A 17419-nucleotide genomic window follows, 5' to 3' on the forward strand; every position below is an offset into this window, starting at 1 on the left:
GTAAAGAATAAATATCCTTTGCCTCGTATAGATGATTTATTCGATCATTTGCAGGGTTCTTCAGTATATTCCAAGATCGATTTGAGATCAGGATATCATCAGCTGAGAGTCAGAGATTCTGATATCTCAAAGACGGCATTCAGAACCAGGTATGGACACTATGAATTTATTGTCATGCCGTTTGGTCTGACGAATGCTCCAGCTGTATTCATGGGATTGATGAACCGTATCTTCCAGAAATATCTCGATGATTTTGTGATTATTTTCATCGATGATATTTTGATTTATTCAAAGAATATGAGTGAGCATGCTGAGCATCTAAAAACTGTGTTGCGAATTCTAAGGACTGAGAAGTTACATGCTAAACTGTCGAAATGTGAGTTTTGGCTAAGACATGTAGTATTTCTGGGTCATATTATATCTGGAGATGGTATATCAGTTGATCCCAGTAAAGTGGAAGCCGTGATTTCTTGGCCAAGACCGACGTCAGTGCTCGAAATTCGCAGTTTTATGGGTTTAGCGGGATATTACCGTCGATTCATTAAAGATTTCTCGAGTATAGCTAAACCAATTACTCAGCTGACTCAGAAGAATGATCCATTTGTTTGGTCTGAAGAATGTGAGACCAGTTTTCTGGAGTTGAAGAAGAGGTTGACCAGTGCACCGGTGTTGACTATTCCATCCCGTACTGGTGATTTTGTGGTTTATTGCGACGCTTCTCACAGAGGGTTGGGATGTGTGCTGATGCAACGAGGGCATGTTATCGCTTATGCCTCAAGACAGCTTAAACCACATGAGACTCGTTATCCAATTCATGATCTAGAATTGGCAGCCATTGTCTTTGCATTAAAGATATGGCGACACTATCTTTATGGTGAAAAGTTTGAGATATATTCTGATCATAAGAGTTTGAAATATCTGTTTTCACAATCTGAATTAAATATGAGGCAACGAAGATGGCTTGATTTGCTTAAAGATTTTGATTGTGAAATAAAATAATATCCAGGAAAGTCTAATGCAGCAGCTGATGCACTGAGTCGAAAGGTATGTTCTTTATCCTCATCGACGATTGGTGTTTCAAATTTGATAGAAGACTGCTGTTTGTCTGGATTAGAATTTGAAACAGATTATAGACCGTTGAGACTTTATACGGTGCAAGTAGTACCAGAGCTGATTATGAGAATTAAGGCAGCTCAGCGAAGTGATCAGAATGTACAGAAATCAGTATCGATGGTTAGAACAGAACATCGATCAGAATATCAGGTACGTGTCAACGTCTTGTATGTGAATAATCGTCTGGTTGTGCCAAATGTTTCAGATTTGAGACGACAGATATTGTCAGAAGCGCACAACAGTCGATTCAGTATTCATCCTGGTGGCAGAAAGATGTATAACGATTTGAAAGGACAGTTCTGGTGGAAACAAATGAAGACTGATATCGCCGAATTTGTTTCCAAATGTCTGAATTGCCAGCAGGTGAAGGCAGAAAGAAAGAAACCAGGAGGATTATTACAGAGTTTGTCCATTCCTGAATGGAAATGAGATCATATTTCCATGGATTTCGTGACGCAGTTGCCGCGTTCCTCCAAAGGTTGTGATGCGATTTGGGTCGTGATTGACAGATTGACCAAATCCACATGTTTTATTCCGTACAAGATGACGTACAGATTTGACCAGATGGCAGAGATCTATGTCAGAGAAGTGGTCAGATTGCATGGAGTGCCGAAGTCGATTGTATCGAATCGTGATCCTTGATTTACTTCGCACTTCTGGCAGAGTTTGCAGCAAGCTCTCGGTACGAAGTTAAATCTGAGTACCGCATATCATCCACAGAACGACGGACAGTCAGAACGGACTATCCAGACACTGGAGGATATGCTAAGAGCAGTAGTGCTAGATTTTAGCACTAATTGGCAAGATGCATTGCCGCTTTGTGAGTTTTCGTATAACAACATCTATCAGACGAGTATTGAGATGGCAACATTTGAAGCGTTGTACGGAAAGAAGTGCAGATCCCCTCTTTATTGGGATGATATCTCTGAAGTGCCTGAAATTGGACCTGACATGATCAGAGATATGACAGAAAAAGTGAAGCTAATTCGAAAGAAAATGAAGGCAGCGCAAGACAGACAGACAAATATGCCAATGTTCGACGCAGACCGTTGGTATTTGACGTAGGAGACCGAGTATTTTTGAAGATCTCACCTTTCAGAGGAGTTGTCAGATTTGGCAAGAAAGGGAAACTGTCTCCACGATACATCGGGCCTTATGAGATTCTCGAGAAGATAAGAGATCGTGCCTATCGACTCGCTTTACCGCTTTCATTATCTGGGATATATGATGTCTTTCATGTATCGTTATTAAGGAAGTACTTTCCTGATGCTTCACATGCTATTAGATCAGACGAGGCCGAACTGGATGAGACGTTGAGCTATGTTGAAAAACCGATTCAGATTATTGATCGTAAAGAAAAACAGCTCAGAACGAAGACAATTCCACTTGTAAAAGTTCAATGGACTCGTCATGGCACTGAAGAAGCAACCTGGGAAACTGAATCAGATATGAGACAAGAATTCCCAGAGTTATTTCGATGATGTAATTTCTTATACAGTTTTGTATATATACTCCTGATTGATACGAATAAAATGCCTATGATTTCGAGGACGAAATCGTATCTTAGGGGGGGAGAAATGTAATGCCCGAGAATTAATCACGGTTAATTAACCATTATTGAGTACTAATTTAATGCGATTATGAAAGGGCTAACCGAGACATGAAAGGAGATCACGTGTGAAAATTGAAGTGCGAGGACAGTAGCATCGGCGCACATGCGCGAGTATACGCGCGCACATGCGCGAGAGGTCCAGAGGGGTTGGCGCACATGCGCGACTGAATGCGCGCACGTGCGCCAAACAGGCAGAAGACCTCGCGCATATGTGCGGAAGATGTCGTGCATTTGCGCGAGCCTATGCAAATGATGTCCAGAAGACATCGCGCATATGCGCGGAACTAAGTCGCGCATATGCGCGAGTTGCCAAAGCTGAGAACAGTAGGTCTCGCGCATATGCGCCAGTAATGTCGCGCATATGCGCGAGTCATGCAAAATGAAAAATAGACATGTGGTGTATTATGCAACGTTGGTTTATATATATATATATATATATATATATATATATATATATATATATATATATATATATATATATACATGCAAATACTTCCTCAGAAAGAAAGGAAAACGAAAGTGAAGGGGAAAAGTTGATTCTTGATTTTAGAAATTGATTTACGAGCAATCCGTTCGTCCAAAATTGAATCCGAGTACGGCACTGTGTTCCTATCAACGCAGGCTACTACAGGACGTAATTTTTACTACGTTTTAACATGTTTTGAAATTATGATGTTGTTAGAATTGAATACACGTCATATATGTTATTCTTGACATGTTAGACAGCGTAGAATCGAAGTCAGATTGAGAAACGGATACCATATGGAATTATTATGATTTCAGAATGAAATTGGTTGAGATGTAATGTCAGATTTGTACGGTGGTTGATTGTAAACTATTGGAATTGGTTTAGACGGATATAGTATTATCAGTATCGCAAGATTGTACGGTTGTACCGTCAGAATTTGATAAAACAGAGATGTTGCGATTTGATTAGAATATTGATACAGAATATTGATATTGTCATTGCCAGATTGAACAGTGACAGACTTTGAATCAAGACTTCGACTATATCAGAGCGACAGCAAGAAAGGTATAAATAAATGTTGATTCGGGATTGCACAACTCGAGTTAGGTTTGACTTGAGTTTCCCTAAATCACATACTTTATTTTATTGCATTGATATTTGCAGATTATCAGATTGATATGTTAATCTATGGACTTAGAGCAGAGTCAGAGTTCGAGTCTAGGGCAGATCAGCCTAGCTAGGGCAGAACCGCCGAGTCTTTCTCAGAACCGATAAGACTCTAGACTTACGGTGTATCGATGAGCTTTAGATGTAGATCGACGTCTATCGTAGACACTCGATACAGCATACCAAAGTCTAAATTAGATTGGGATCCCTAGATTTGAGATAAGATAAGATTAGATCACGAGTCATTGATTCATGTAGTCAGACTAGATACATGTTTTGATGTTTGTTTATGCTTTTATATATTTTTTATATGATTGCATTTAATACATTGTTTATACTGAGATTTTTATATCTCACCGGAGTTATCCGGCTGTTGTCTTGTTTGTATGTGTGCATGACAACAGGTGGGACAGGTACAGGGTCACAGAGGTGAAGACAGATCGAGATTAGAGTGGTGATTCCGGACTTGGACTAGAGATAGGTGTTTAAACACTTGATAGTTAGGTGTTGAACCTGAGATGTAAATTATTGTATGATGTTTGAGATTTATACTTTCATACTGATATGTATAGGAGTTTGATTCCATTACCTTCCGCATTTTAAAAAAAAAAAATTAGACCCTGATTACTATAATTGATTAATTAGTCCCAATGATGATTAAGAACTTGATTAGCGTCCGGGTCCCCACATAATACCTCTTTTTTCATTTTCTGGACAGTTAGTCGAGATATGACCTCTTGCTCCACATGTCCAGCAATTACAATCCTTGAAACTTTTATTGGCTCGAGTATGAGCCGTTCTGAAAGTCATCTTCGTAGGTGTCCTTCCTGTACTTCGAGATGTACTCGATATCCTACTCCTTGATGGTCCACTTCTTTGTTCAGATTTTTAATATCTGACTTTCTGTATAGACCATATTGTTCTTGGTTCCAAGAATTTCTTCCACTTCGAGCATAAGGATGAGTCCTGAAACTTTTCTTCTTATGCTTTTGTGGTTTACTTCCAATAATTGTTGGAAGATCATTTTCCTTACAACACAAAAAAGTTCTTTTGTTAATACCCCTTAAGCATTTGTAATTCTTTTGTAATGCCGCCATGTGACACCATTCTGCCAATTTTCCTTTGAGGAAAGAGGCTCTTCGTGCCAACGTATCTGGATTTCCAGGTACGTATTCCCTAATGAGCATTTCTCTCCAGGGACTCGGCATTTTTGCGAAGAAAAGCTGCATAGCTATATCTTCTTCGACTCTTGAATTCCATCTATATTTAGTGAATAACATAATGTCACTAGTAGAAAATTCGCTTTTTACTTAGCATATTCAATGAAGTAATAAGGTAGTTAATTGCCGAAGTATATGGACGTGAAGTAATAGATGTACCTTTTACTTCGCATAATAACCGAAGTTGTATGATTGAAAATACTGAAGTCATTGGCTGGTTTTCGAAGGAAAACCGGTCCAGAATTGGACCGGTGCCGAAGTAAGAAATGTGTTTTACTTCAGCGATTATTGTAAATAATGAAGTAATATATTATATATAACTTCGTCTTAATTATTATTTAGCGAAGTAGTTAATAATATGTTACTTCATTATTTACAATAATCGACGAAGTAATTCATATGAAAGACTTCGTAATTACGTATTTTGATGAGGTAATAGACACAAACAACTTGACAATTTATCCTATTTGTCGAATTAAATATTATCATAACTTCAGCATTTATCCTATTTGTTGAAGTATTTTATATTATGTTACTTCACAATTTGCATTTATTGATGAAGTAAGTGGTTTGAAAGACTTCAGTAATTTGTATTTTGGTGAAGTAAATTTGCAAACAACTTCGTTTTTACAGAACAATTTTGAAGTAAATTAATTCTATCACTTCGTCTGATTTCTTATTGACGAAGTATTTAATATTATGTTACTTCACAATTTTCATATAACAACAAAGTAATTTATCTGTTACACTTCATTATTTTTTATTTTGATGAAGTAATTGTTAAAAAAAAAACTTCACAATATATGACTTAATACACTAATATAATTAAATTCATAAATTATCCATCTAAAAATGATTAATATCCACGAATCTACAATTACATATTCATCAATCCACAAGTAACCCAAAAAATGTATCCACAAAACCAAAAGTATATCCAAAATTCCACAATGAGAAACAAAATATTTATCCCAACATACACCATCCATCTAAGCACCTACATAGGAGTAAACAAATTCACTCCATTCACTTCTGACCTCGTCATATTGACATTGGGTGTAAAATTGGTTCTTGATGCATCCTGCAAACTGAAATTTGAAAAAGAAAATACATTAGATTCTTCTATTTCAAATAAAAATTGACAGATATAAAATATATCAGTACTGGTAGAGGCATGTTTCATTTGAAAGTACGAACTTATTTCATTTGCATTTTGAAATAACACCGGATAAAAATTCATAACATGTCACCACTCTCCAAGCTGAGATAGCGCCTGTTGTTTCCATCTAGTCTACATCCATTACAGATTACCCCAATTGCATGAAGAAAATTGCACTTACTAAACCAATTTAATCAAGATATTATATAAATAATTTCGAAAAACCACAAAACTTGAAACAAGTCACCACCCAAATAGAAAAATGATGTAGCATATCGAACACCAAGCAAATTTATTTATCCATGGACCAGTAACGCACACATATATAACAAATCAAACCGAAAGCATACAAAACACAAACAAAAGGCATAAATTGTCTTTAATTTCCGGTGAAGAAATGCGCCCCCTAAACTCGGATATGCCCCTGCAAATATGTGTCAATTATAATTATTAAAACATAAAAAACGTAAGGCTGGATGAGCCGCCAAGCTAGCTAGGAAAATTAAAACTTAATCTTGGAACACAAATATAATTACCCAATGCTTAAAAACAACTATAAGAATTTCCCGTGTACAATATATTTTTTTCCGAAGAACAAGCTGTCACAAAAAAGTAAAACCATATTAATTTGAGGATTAACGTAAAAGAATTAATATATGAGACAATTTTGATATGATTAACATTATGCATGTACCAATAAACGCAGACAACAAGAGTCTCGAGTTCAATCCGATATGAGGGAACCAATGTTAAGTACCAGTCAATTCCTTCAAGATGGTTAGTTGCATTTACATTTGCGTGAGGACAGATATAGACCAAAAAAACAGGAAAAGACAAAACCAGATCACCTTAAACTCCAACAAAATCTGAAGCAACCCAACTTCTTGTTTCAAGAAGCAAAATCAACTTAAAAGTAAGAACATATTGAATTTGTGCCACTTGGAAATGATACAAGAATCTTGAAAAAAAGACAACACTTACAGTCCAGAATCATAATCCCGTATAGGATTTCTGGGCTTCAAATTTCTTGATAAAACCAACAGCCCACCAAATAAAACAAATGGCAACACATTATCTCAACAATAAAATATATCACAATGGCAACACATTATCTCAACAATAAAATATATCTTAATGACAAAAATTCATCTCAATCAATCAATGAATTTATCCCAAGAAGAAACTCACCATCTTCTCCAAGTGTGGATCATCGCAATCGACTATCTCTTTCATGTACCTCATCACACAATATCCACACTCAACCGAACCACTTTGTTTCAGATTACCCTATCATGGAATTGAAAAGTTAATGCTACAATCACAATCTAATTAATAACCACTACCAATTCATGTATTCATAAATAAGTACGATACATACCGTCAATACTTTAAAACCCGGCCCTTTAGAAATACCCTTGGAGGCATTGTACATCTTCACCCCACTACATTTTAAATAGTAAGAAGTTATTTTTTTGCATATTTATAAGTTAATGTATTCAAAATCAACATAATCTACTACCTACTTTGTCACAATAGTTTTCCATGTATCATCTCGGTTCCTGTTGGACGTAGAATCCAATAAATATATCATATTCTTATCTTCGTTGACGATTGTCAAGATCCAATGGTACCTGAAAATATGAAATTACAGCATTGACTACCATGAAGTAGAAATCTATAAATAATTAAATTCTTACCAAGTGTTGTATGGGATGAGGCAGATGCTATCTCTACACACTGCTTCCAACTGGTCAGCAATATGTTGTGATAAGTCACGGCCATCTGTGCCAATCGGGCATGTAGGTATATTACCGGGATCCACAAACGAAAAATAATCAGCCTTGTCTTTTTTCTTCAAATCTTTGTAGAGGTGACTGCATGATATAGATGCACAAATATATCGTTTAGAAAATTTTCAAAATATGAATAAGTACCACAAAAAATATTATATAAATGCACAAATATTGTAAGTTAGACATTATATATACCCCATGTAAACTAAAATTTGTCTGGCACCTATCTCCCTCTTCTCCATAAAGCGTACGATATCTTCTCTCAGCAACCATATGCTTTTAGTATGTCCAAACATAGCGTCCTCAAACTCAATGCATATGGTATCCGATTCATTCAGCAATCGAACAACATGAGAGTAGATATACTTGCACGACATGGGTAATGTTTTCTCAATTTCTTTGAAATTGTCGCGCTGACCAGAACATCTGCAAGCACAAATGATTGAGGTTTCCCCTTTCTCTACAATTTAAAATATTATTCATACAAGTATTTTAAAATAAAACATTGTTCGAGCAACATATCTGACAGTTGCAAACACAAAGTCAAATGAAAACCGAAAGTACCTTTGTCATTGGAAAAATAACCAACTCTTTAGGCCAACCAACAATGACTCCAACAACATCATTGATGATTGTTGGTCCAAACTTAATTGGGATCGGAAGCTGTGCTTTTTCATCTACGATAACATCAATAGATACCTTGAAGTTCTCTTCCCCAAGTGCAACATGGTGAATCATAACATTTGGACCTCCTTCTGATATTATTGTGCCATAAGTCACCACGTTTGCGCGTTCTTTTACAGCCAGGTGACATTTTTTCCCCTTTCAAGAACAAAAAGACATGATATATTTTTATATGGAGGTGAATAGAATTTAATTGACATCAAAATTCAGAGACATACAACCTTCGTATTTGAAGTGCCGCAATGATAAACTTCTTGCACATCATTTGACAATTTTGAGTCTTTCACTCCTGAGAACTTGTTTGATGCTACAGTCTCAGAAGATCGATCATTGATTAATGGAATCACAGCAGCAAGTTGAGACCTCAGCATCTCCAATTCAGCTTTCAAACTTTTAGTCTCCTCCGATTGTGCTTTTACATTTTCAATCACAGCTTTTGATATTGTTTCTCTCTTCTTTCTTGGAGTTTTAAAGTATACTTGTGGTTTTACGAAACCTCCCACACCTCGAACCCTTCCATAGTGTTCTTGGCTTCCTAAGGCAGCGGTTAACACGTCATTCATTCCAGAAGATTTGAACTCTCCTTTGCCTTTCTTTTCCAACAATTCATCCTACAATTGGAGACATGACAAATCAATTCACAATCTACAGTGTTATTTATCTAGGCAATATGGCGATTGAATAAAACTAAACATTTACAATTTTTTCAACTACTTCTGATGTCTCTGAACATGTTATGTTGCCAGATTTGTCTTCTCGAGCTTTACGCCAAAGCACAGATCTATCAATTTCCTCATCTTCAGCAACCAATTTTTTGTTCCACTACAATTTCAAAACTCATATGTTTAATAACATAAAGAACATGCTAAAAATTACAAATATATTGCTCTGTTTCTTACCAGTTCAGCCTCCAAGCCGATGTAACCCTTGCGAGACTTTCTGTGGTGATATTTACAATGCATGGTCCGTTGTTTTTGTTTTTCATGAGTAACCTGCATCATTATGTTGCCTCAGTTAAGTATTGAATTTAATAAATTCGTGAGGAAACATATCAATTATTAAAGTACCTCCCATGATGGATCCAGTCTCGCATCCACAAATGCTTTCCAATCCGCTAGTGGGAGTTGATACTGACTTGGTGGAGAAATAAACTTTTCAGGATTATCTTTGTTCGGCCAAACAAATCTACTAGTCAATTTGTTTTTGAAATCTCGCCACTTCTGAGATGCTGAATTCATCACAACATACTCATTTTCTGGCGCTAGTTCAAAGACATTCTGCAACAAAAACAGATTATTTAGAGGTGCAAGTATGATTGTAAATTCAAATTGAAGCTTGTACTTACCGAAATCTCTTCCCACAGTTTTTGTTTTATGGTTTCTGGAACTTCATGCCATGACTTTATACTGATTGGCACCATGGCTCTAGCAATAGAATTAATGTATGATTGTAAAGCCCTTCCATTTGCATTTTATGCTGGCCGCCCCATGTCATCATAATCAATCTTTGCTTTTTCCCCCATCTGGCAGTAGCAAATAGTTTACCCATCAACGTAGGGCCTCGCTTGTTCCTCTGCACATCTACAGGATGTTCTTCTCCATCAGTAAGTATAGGGTGCTCTGAATTAGTAACTTCGTTTAGCTTATCATCATGTACTCCTTGTATAATCTCAACTGTATCATTTGCGTCCTTTTTTTTTACGACCCATTGAGCCTTTTTCTACATATTTACATGAATGAAACCAATTTTAAAACCGACACAACAACATTAACCATTAAAATAACATAAACAATAATTCTAATAAGACATGTATAAACATGACATAAATAATAACAGAAACAATAATAAACATGACTTGTAGAAACCCGACATAAATAATAAACATGACATAAATAATAGCAATGAGGTTATGTTTATAGCATAACAAAAAACATGACATAAAAGTGAAACACATCATTTTTTCTTGTTCGTTTCCCAGCCACCCTCAGTTTCTGATCTAAAGTAACTTTCATGAGCCGGAATACAATGAGTATCAACATCATCAATTGGTCGAGAATCAGGAATACTAGTCCAACCATCATCATCTCCCTCGTAACATCGATTTGGCATAGGAGTACAATTGACCACCCTTTTTGTAATGGGTCATCAATATAAAAGACTTGATTGACTTGACTTGCAAGGACAAATGAGTCATTCTTGTGCCCTATTTTGTTCATATTGACCAAGGTGAATCCACATTCATCATTGTTGATTACTCCTTTGTCATTTGCAACCCACGAACACTTGAAAAGAGGAACTTGAAATTGATGATAGTCCAACTCCCATATTTCTTCAATCACTCCATAGAAAGTCACATCAGTCATCAAGGGATTCTTATCTTTGGCACTACAGACAAGCATGGTGCTAGCAACTAGAGAAACCCCACTGTTTTGGCAAACTCTCTCATCATCCCGTGCCTTTGTTTGGTATAAATTGCCATTTATCACGTAACTACTATACTTAATGACTTGCACACGTGGACCATGAGCCAGTCATGTCAATGTTGATGCCGTTCCACCATTGCAGCTATCTATTTCAGCATCCACCTGACATTTATACAATTAGAATAGGGTGATTAAAATACTAGCTCCAAAATGTTCACCGCAAATCGCATAAAAGCAGATTTATCCACCTAAACTTTGCACGAAACCAGTCAATGAACTTCTTATTGTGAGCATCTTGTATCCACCTTTCATCTTTCTCTTTTTTCGGAAACATTGACTTCAGGAAATATTTATGTTCACTGTGGAAATATTTATATAACAATTTGTGTTGGATATTAAATATTGACAATCACATGGGTGCAAAATTATAGAATAATGCAATACACTTACATAATGTAGGGAGATACTTCTTCTGTATTTTCCAGCACAATCAAATGTGCTTGTTTAAGGTCAACTTGTGGCACTACAATTGGTGTTTTGCATGCTAAGAAGCCAACAATGTTTGATTTGGGATCGCTATTTGATTGAGGGAACCCAATAGGATCAAGGTCATTTAGGTATTCCGAACAAAACTCAATTGCTTCTTCAACTGAATATCTATGAACAATGCAACCTTCAGGATGTTTTCGACTGCCTACATAACTCTTGAGCACCTTCATGGATCTTTCGAACGGGTACATCCATCGGAAGTACACTGGTCCACATAATCGAACTTCTCGAACAAGATGAACTGTTAAGTGAAGCATGACATAGAAGAAAGAAGGGGGAAAATACTGCTCCAATAAGCAGAGTGTAACAACCAAGTCAGATTGCAGCTTATCTAACTTGGCTACATCTATCACCTTGCAACAAATATCTTTGAAGAAGAAGCATAATCTTATGATGGCATATCTAACATGTTTTGGTAACGCATCACGTATGAGTATTGGCAGGAAATGCTGCATTAGAACATGAGAATCATGAGGTTTCAAGCCAATCAATTTCAACTCAGACAAGGACACAAGATTTTCCAGGTTCGATGAGAAACCTTCTCGGACTTTTATATCCATTATCGACTGACAAACTTGTAACTTTTTTTTTTTGTGAATGAGAATGCAGCAGGAGGAAGATATGTTCTTTTTTCACCAAATTTAGGTGCCAATTCAGGCCTAACTCCCATTTGAACCATGTCCAACCTAGCTACCACATTGTCCTTAGTTTTTCCTTTAACATTCATCAAAGTATTAATGAGAGATTCGAAAACATTTTTCTCTACGTGCATCACATCGAGACAATGCCTAACATGCAGGTGTTTCCAATAAGGAAGATTGAAAAAAATTGATTTCTTCTTCCAACATTTTTTGAAATCTGTTGATCCAAAATCTTTTTCTTCTTTACTATCTTTCAAATTATTGTCCTTTGCATTCTTTCTCTTTTTACCTTTCACACTAATCTTCTTTCCGAAAACACACCTTATGTCAGAAAGCTTGTCAAACAAAGCAACCCCAGATAATGGTGTAGATGATTCTCCATGTTCTTCCATACCATCGAACTCTTTCATATGCCTCCGATATGGATGAAACCGTGGTAGGAATCGTCTATGACCAACAAATTACATTTTCTTCCCATTTTCCAAATGCTTTGCACAAGTATCTTCTTTGCATACTGGGCATGCATAATAACCATGTGTAGTACATCCACTAAGGTTACCATAGGCTGGAAAGTCATTGATGGTCCATAGTAAGACTGATTTAAGAGGGAAAAATTGTTTTCGATAAGCATCATAGACACCATCAACTCCATCCCACAATCATTGCAAATCTTCAACTAACACATCAAGATAGACATCTATATCGTTTCTTGGCTGTTTAGGGCCTGAAATGAGCATAGTTAGCATGATGAATTTTCTCTTCATACACATATTTGGAGGCAGATTATAGGTGACCAACATATTGATGATAATAAAACAACATTTGTAAGTAGACATTTTAATCAAGAAAATTAGTACATAAAAATAGATATCTCTTCATAGCACGATTGGAAAAGCCTCAACACACAGATGCATATAAGTTAGAAAAACAAAAAAATTCGACGGAGACAATGACTAACAAACACCTTCATGTCCAGTCCTCAACACACAGTGCATGTAAGTTAGAAAAACCGAAAATTAGACAATGCCTAACAAGAAGGGGACAACAAATATTTTAGACAATGCCGAAAATTAGGAACCTAGAGACGGACAACCAAGGCGACAACAAGAAATTAATAAATTATCGTTCCAATCAATACCATACCTCGGGAAACTGGTGACGGACTAACACAGGTAAAGCAATATCGTTCCAGTCCAAATGGAGAAGAAACAAAGGTGCAGGGGACGGCGGTTGTGTATCTCAGTCGCTTCTTCCATCTCAGTGCGTAGAACGGTGGTGGTGGTGGTGGGTTTTGCTTCCCTCTCGGTGAGTGGAACGGCGGTGGTGTTGGTGGTTCGAAGCGAACGACGGTGAGTGGAACAGCGGTGGAGTTAGGGTTAATTTTCAAGGAAAATGTGGATAGATCGAATGAGCTCGCGTACATCTCTGATCGAAGGAATATATGATATAAACGATATATATTAAATATTTAATTAAACTTATCGTTTCATCTTATTACTTCAGTATGCACTTATTTCCTTATTTTTTACTTCATCAACATTGATATGCCGAAGTAAAATATAATAAAAAAATATAGTGAAGCCCGTGTTTTTAAACATCCGAAGTAAAATATATTTTTTTACTTCGCTTGTTTTATTACTGAAGTTATTGGTAATGTATTACTTCGTAATTTATTATTGCCTAAGTAATGCATGCCGAAGTAAAATCCGATTTTTCTACTAGTGTGTATTCATCCACCAAACATATATCATGTAATTCTAGACTATACAGAGCTTGAATATATTTCTTCTTTTTCTCTATATCTTGACTGTTGAAATAGTCTACCCCTATAAAGTGTGCTTTAAATAGGGTAGTCATTTTTCCAGCGATCTCACTAAGAGATTCACCAGCTAGGACCGACTCTTTCATGTCTAAAGAAGTCATGTCCCATAAAATTTTCACTGATCACATAAGACTTATTTCTAACAGTTTAATGAATCCTTCTTTGTTGAGATCAAGTGTTCCTGCGGCAATTCTCATAGCATATGTCCAATCGTCTATGAGATCTTCTCTATTTTTGAAGTCTAATACATCAAGGTTAAGCATAACCCCGTAAGGATGTATAGGATCCAAAACAGTTTTCCGATAGGGTGTTTGGTGCAAAGGAATTTGATTTCTCCTTGCTCTTGTTCCCGCTAGGTGTGATCCTCCACCAGTATAGAAATCAGTTTGAGATTCTCTCATATTTATATTATGAGATCCCATACTTTCCCTTGGTGGTTCCTGAGAAGATGATCAAGTTATAGTAGGTGGTATTTCACCTACTGCTGTGTTCATCTTTAGATATACTACTCTGAGATTTGCGAAAGATTACGCAAGCTCTTGTAGATCCTCCAGACCAATCCTTTCTAAAGTTGTCATCAGATTAATTTCTTTTCTGAGACAAACTTAATTAGATTGATCATCTTTTCTTCTTTAGTCAAAGATTTTGACACCACTCTGGTCTTCCCTTATTGATGTAACAAAAGTTCGGTACCAAATGATGGTGGTAACCATCCTCCTGAAGTTCTTTTACTAGAACTTGGTTGTTGTTCTAGTTTTTGAATTCTTGTTTGAATATCCCTTAATATCTCAAGAATTTCTTCCTGGGTTTCAAGGATTTTCTCAACCCTTTGAGGTACAAAGTATAGCATATTGCCATAATTTTGTACTGTCTTTTGAATTTTCCTAAGATCTGAAGAGAGCTTAGAGGAATCTGGAACTATCTCCAGAAACTTATTTGTTTGAATCATAAGTTTACCTGAGATTTTACATGGGGTGCAGTAGCTTCCTTTTCTGTTTCTGATATCTAACAATAGTTAGATGCACTTGTTTATGTTCCAAAATATTGGAATATTCCTTGTAAATTATTTTTCTCGAACCGAAGTTCGGATTCATAATTTTTTCAAAATTCTCCAGAAACTTATTTGTTTGGGGATTTATGAGCAATTTACCTTATATATATATAGTAGCAAATTCATTTTTAAAAGAATGATAAATAAAAAATAAAATATTAAGATCAAACTAAGAGATGTGTATTCAATATTGGAAATTTAATTACTTTCATTGACTTCTGTAGGATTTAAAAGCCTAGATGTATTGAACATAGACTTTTATAAACTCTATAATAGTTTAGTGGTATTCAAATTAGATTTTTCTAGAGTATTAAAAAGTTTAGAAGTATTCAATCTTGACTTTTTAAACTCTATAAAAATCTATAGGTATTCAATATTTCCATAGATTTACAATGATTCTAATATAATTATTTATGTACAAACATTAAAACTCTAGGTACAACTTTAGAAACTCAAAAATTGTCTTCTACTTACCCTAGAAATTTTGGTAGACTTTTAATCAAACAAAATATCATTTTCACCCATATATCTCTCTTACTCATTCATAGACGACGCTTTTATCCTCTCTAAAGACAAGTCGATGGTTCCTCGAATTTCATAGGTATGATTCTTTTCTTGAATTATTATTGATTTGATTACAAAAACATACTATGATATCTATATATCTCTTTCTGTGTTCCGTTCGTTGTTTGTGTATGTCTGTTTATGTGCGTGCTCCAAATTTTTGCATATAATGTGATATGAGGAAGTCTGTACATCTGATTTTCAGTTTCTTAAAAAATAACATGTTTTGATTTTGTATTTTCTCAAACCAATGATTCAAAAATTAAAAAATTGATTACATAAATTTGGATGATAATTTTTACATAAATTATAATATTTATGTTTGAGTAATTTGTTTCTCTGTTTAATTTTTTATTGAACTTTTATTTTATTATGTTTTTGCCATAAGAATGCGAGTGGTGTAGTGGAGGGATATTCGGGGAAAAGTAATTGGTATGCTTAGAGATCAATTATTAAGTATAGATGCTAACACCTAATTAATTTTTTTGAAAAAAAAAAAACTCTTCAATCATCAACACGGACATATTTTATAAATATTAGTAATCTGCACACGTTATGTGCTTATTAATCAGTAGTAAATCTTGATTTTTTGTGTAAAAAGTTACAGATTATATTAAATTAAAATTTTTTGGAATAGATTTTATTAACTATTTTAAATTTATATCAATTAGAAATCTGTAATGAAGATGATTTGTTGCACAACTGACTGGTTGGAGAGGGGAAACATTGAAGATACATTACATAATTTTCCAAGAGCACATGAGAGGGATATGCCCATGATTCAAACATATTGACAGATGCTTTATCGAGAAATAATGGGCTTAAGGTGCCATAAAATAATTGTTTGTTCTATATTCTACTTATTTAAAAATTTTGTAACACTACAACAATAAATGGCTATTGTGACACTTTTTTGTGGACACTTTTAATTAAATGTTGTCACAAATACTTAATATTGACACTTGTAAAAAATTAATAATGTGTAAAATAAAAAAAACATATTAGATTAGTTATCCTGACATTTTTAATTGATATCACTTTTTATATGGAGGTAAACAATTATTTTTCCCACATCGTAAAAAATCATTAAAAAACTAAAAATTGTCGCTATAAATAAATGTGGGAATATTTGGGTTGCATAAATATTGGTGAAGAGAAAATAATTGATTCCTCCATATAAAAAATGACATCAATTAAAAATGTCAAGATAACTAATCTAATATGTTTTTTTATTCCCACATTTAGTTTATCTATTTTTCCCTCCTCCAATATTTATCCAATCCAAATATTCTCACAGTTTATGAATGTCACCATAAGCATTTATTCTTGTAATGTAAGTTTCTAAGGTTATATATGTCATCCATTGGTTACTTGATTCTACAAATACGGTTTGATATGTAAATTTTTTTCGTGAATGCAAATCGACGTCAATTCTTGGATCTTTTTAGAGGTGTTCGTTATCATCTCGAAGAATTCACTAGCCAAGGTCGTCTCCTTGAAGATGCAAAAGAGTTGTTCAATCTTTGTCATTCTTCTTGGAGAAACTTCATTGAGAGGATATTTGATATATTTAAATCGCGGTTCAAAATATTCAAAATTGCTCCTCCATTTCCATATACAACACAGACGAAGCTTGTATTGGCTTGTGCCGGA

At 35.2% G+C, this 17419-nt stretch overlaps 1 protein-coding gene and 1 long non-coding RNA gene across 5 annotated transcripts; both read right to left on the minus strand.

Moving 5' to 3' along the window:
• Nucleotides 1-5949: 5949 nt before the first annotated feature.
• On the minus strand, nucleotides 5950-9535 carry LOC140829809 (uncharacterized). 4 transcript variants are annotated; one of them, XM_073193099.1, is made up of 8 exons: nucleotides 9416-9535; nucleotides 8597-9327; nucleotides 8228-8458; nucleotides 7937-8113; nucleotides 7763-7870; nucleotides 7618-7681; nucleotides 7428-7526; nucleotides 5950-6168 (listed from the first exon to the last, which is right to left on the minus strand). In XM_073193099.1, the coding sequence occupies exons 3-8, from the start codon at nucleotides 8407-8409 to the stop codon at nucleotides 6070-6072; spliced, it is 729 nt and encodes a 242-aa protein (XP_073049200.1). In that variant the 5' UTR covers nucleotides 8410-8458; nucleotides 8597-9327; nucleotides 9416-9535; the 3' UTR covers nucleotides 5950-6069. The 4 variants fall into 4 exon arrangements, with proteins under 4 accessions (XP_073049200.1, XP_073049201.1, XP_073049197.1 ...); XM_073193100.1 differs by having other exon boundaries at nucleotides 7763-7798; nucleotides 8228-8492; XM_073193096.1 differs by having other exon boundaries at nucleotides 8228-8492.
• Nucleotides 9536-9623: 88 nt separating this feature from the next.
• Nucleotides 9624-10103, minus strand: LOC140830368 (uncharacterized). Its single transcript, XR_012117605.1, has 3 exons — nucleotides 10062-10103; nucleotides 9784-9993; nucleotides 9624-9708 (listed from the first exon to the last, which is right to left on the minus strand). It is a non-coding gene; the product is annotated as an uncharacterized lncRNA (long non-coding RNA).
• Nucleotides 10104-17419: the final 7316 nt, after the last annotated feature.

This window comes from Primulina eburnea, chromosome 4 (assembly GCF_022965805.1).
Source record: "Primulina eburnea isolate SZY01 chromosome 4, ASM2296580v1, whole genome shotgun sequence".
Taxonomy (NCBI): Eukaryota; Viridiplantae; Streptophyta; class Magnoliopsida; order Lamiales; family Gesneriaceae; genus Primulina; species Primulina eburnea.

Excerpts from the sequence above, each read along its gene's own strand:
- LOC140829809 (XM_073193099.1), bottom strand. The coding sequence starts at position 8,409 with ATGTCGTGCAAGTATATCTACTCTCATGTTGTTCGATTGCTGAATGAA. Across the intron at positions 7,682-7,762 it reads TGGAAAACTATTGTGACAAA|TGGGGTGAAGATGTACAATG; the intron begins GTAGGTAGTAGA and ends TTTAAAATGTAG. Across the intron at positions 7,527-7,617 it reads CGGGTTTTAAAGTATTGACG|GGTAATCTGAAACAAAGTGG; the intron begins GTATGTATCGTA and ends ATTCCATGATAG.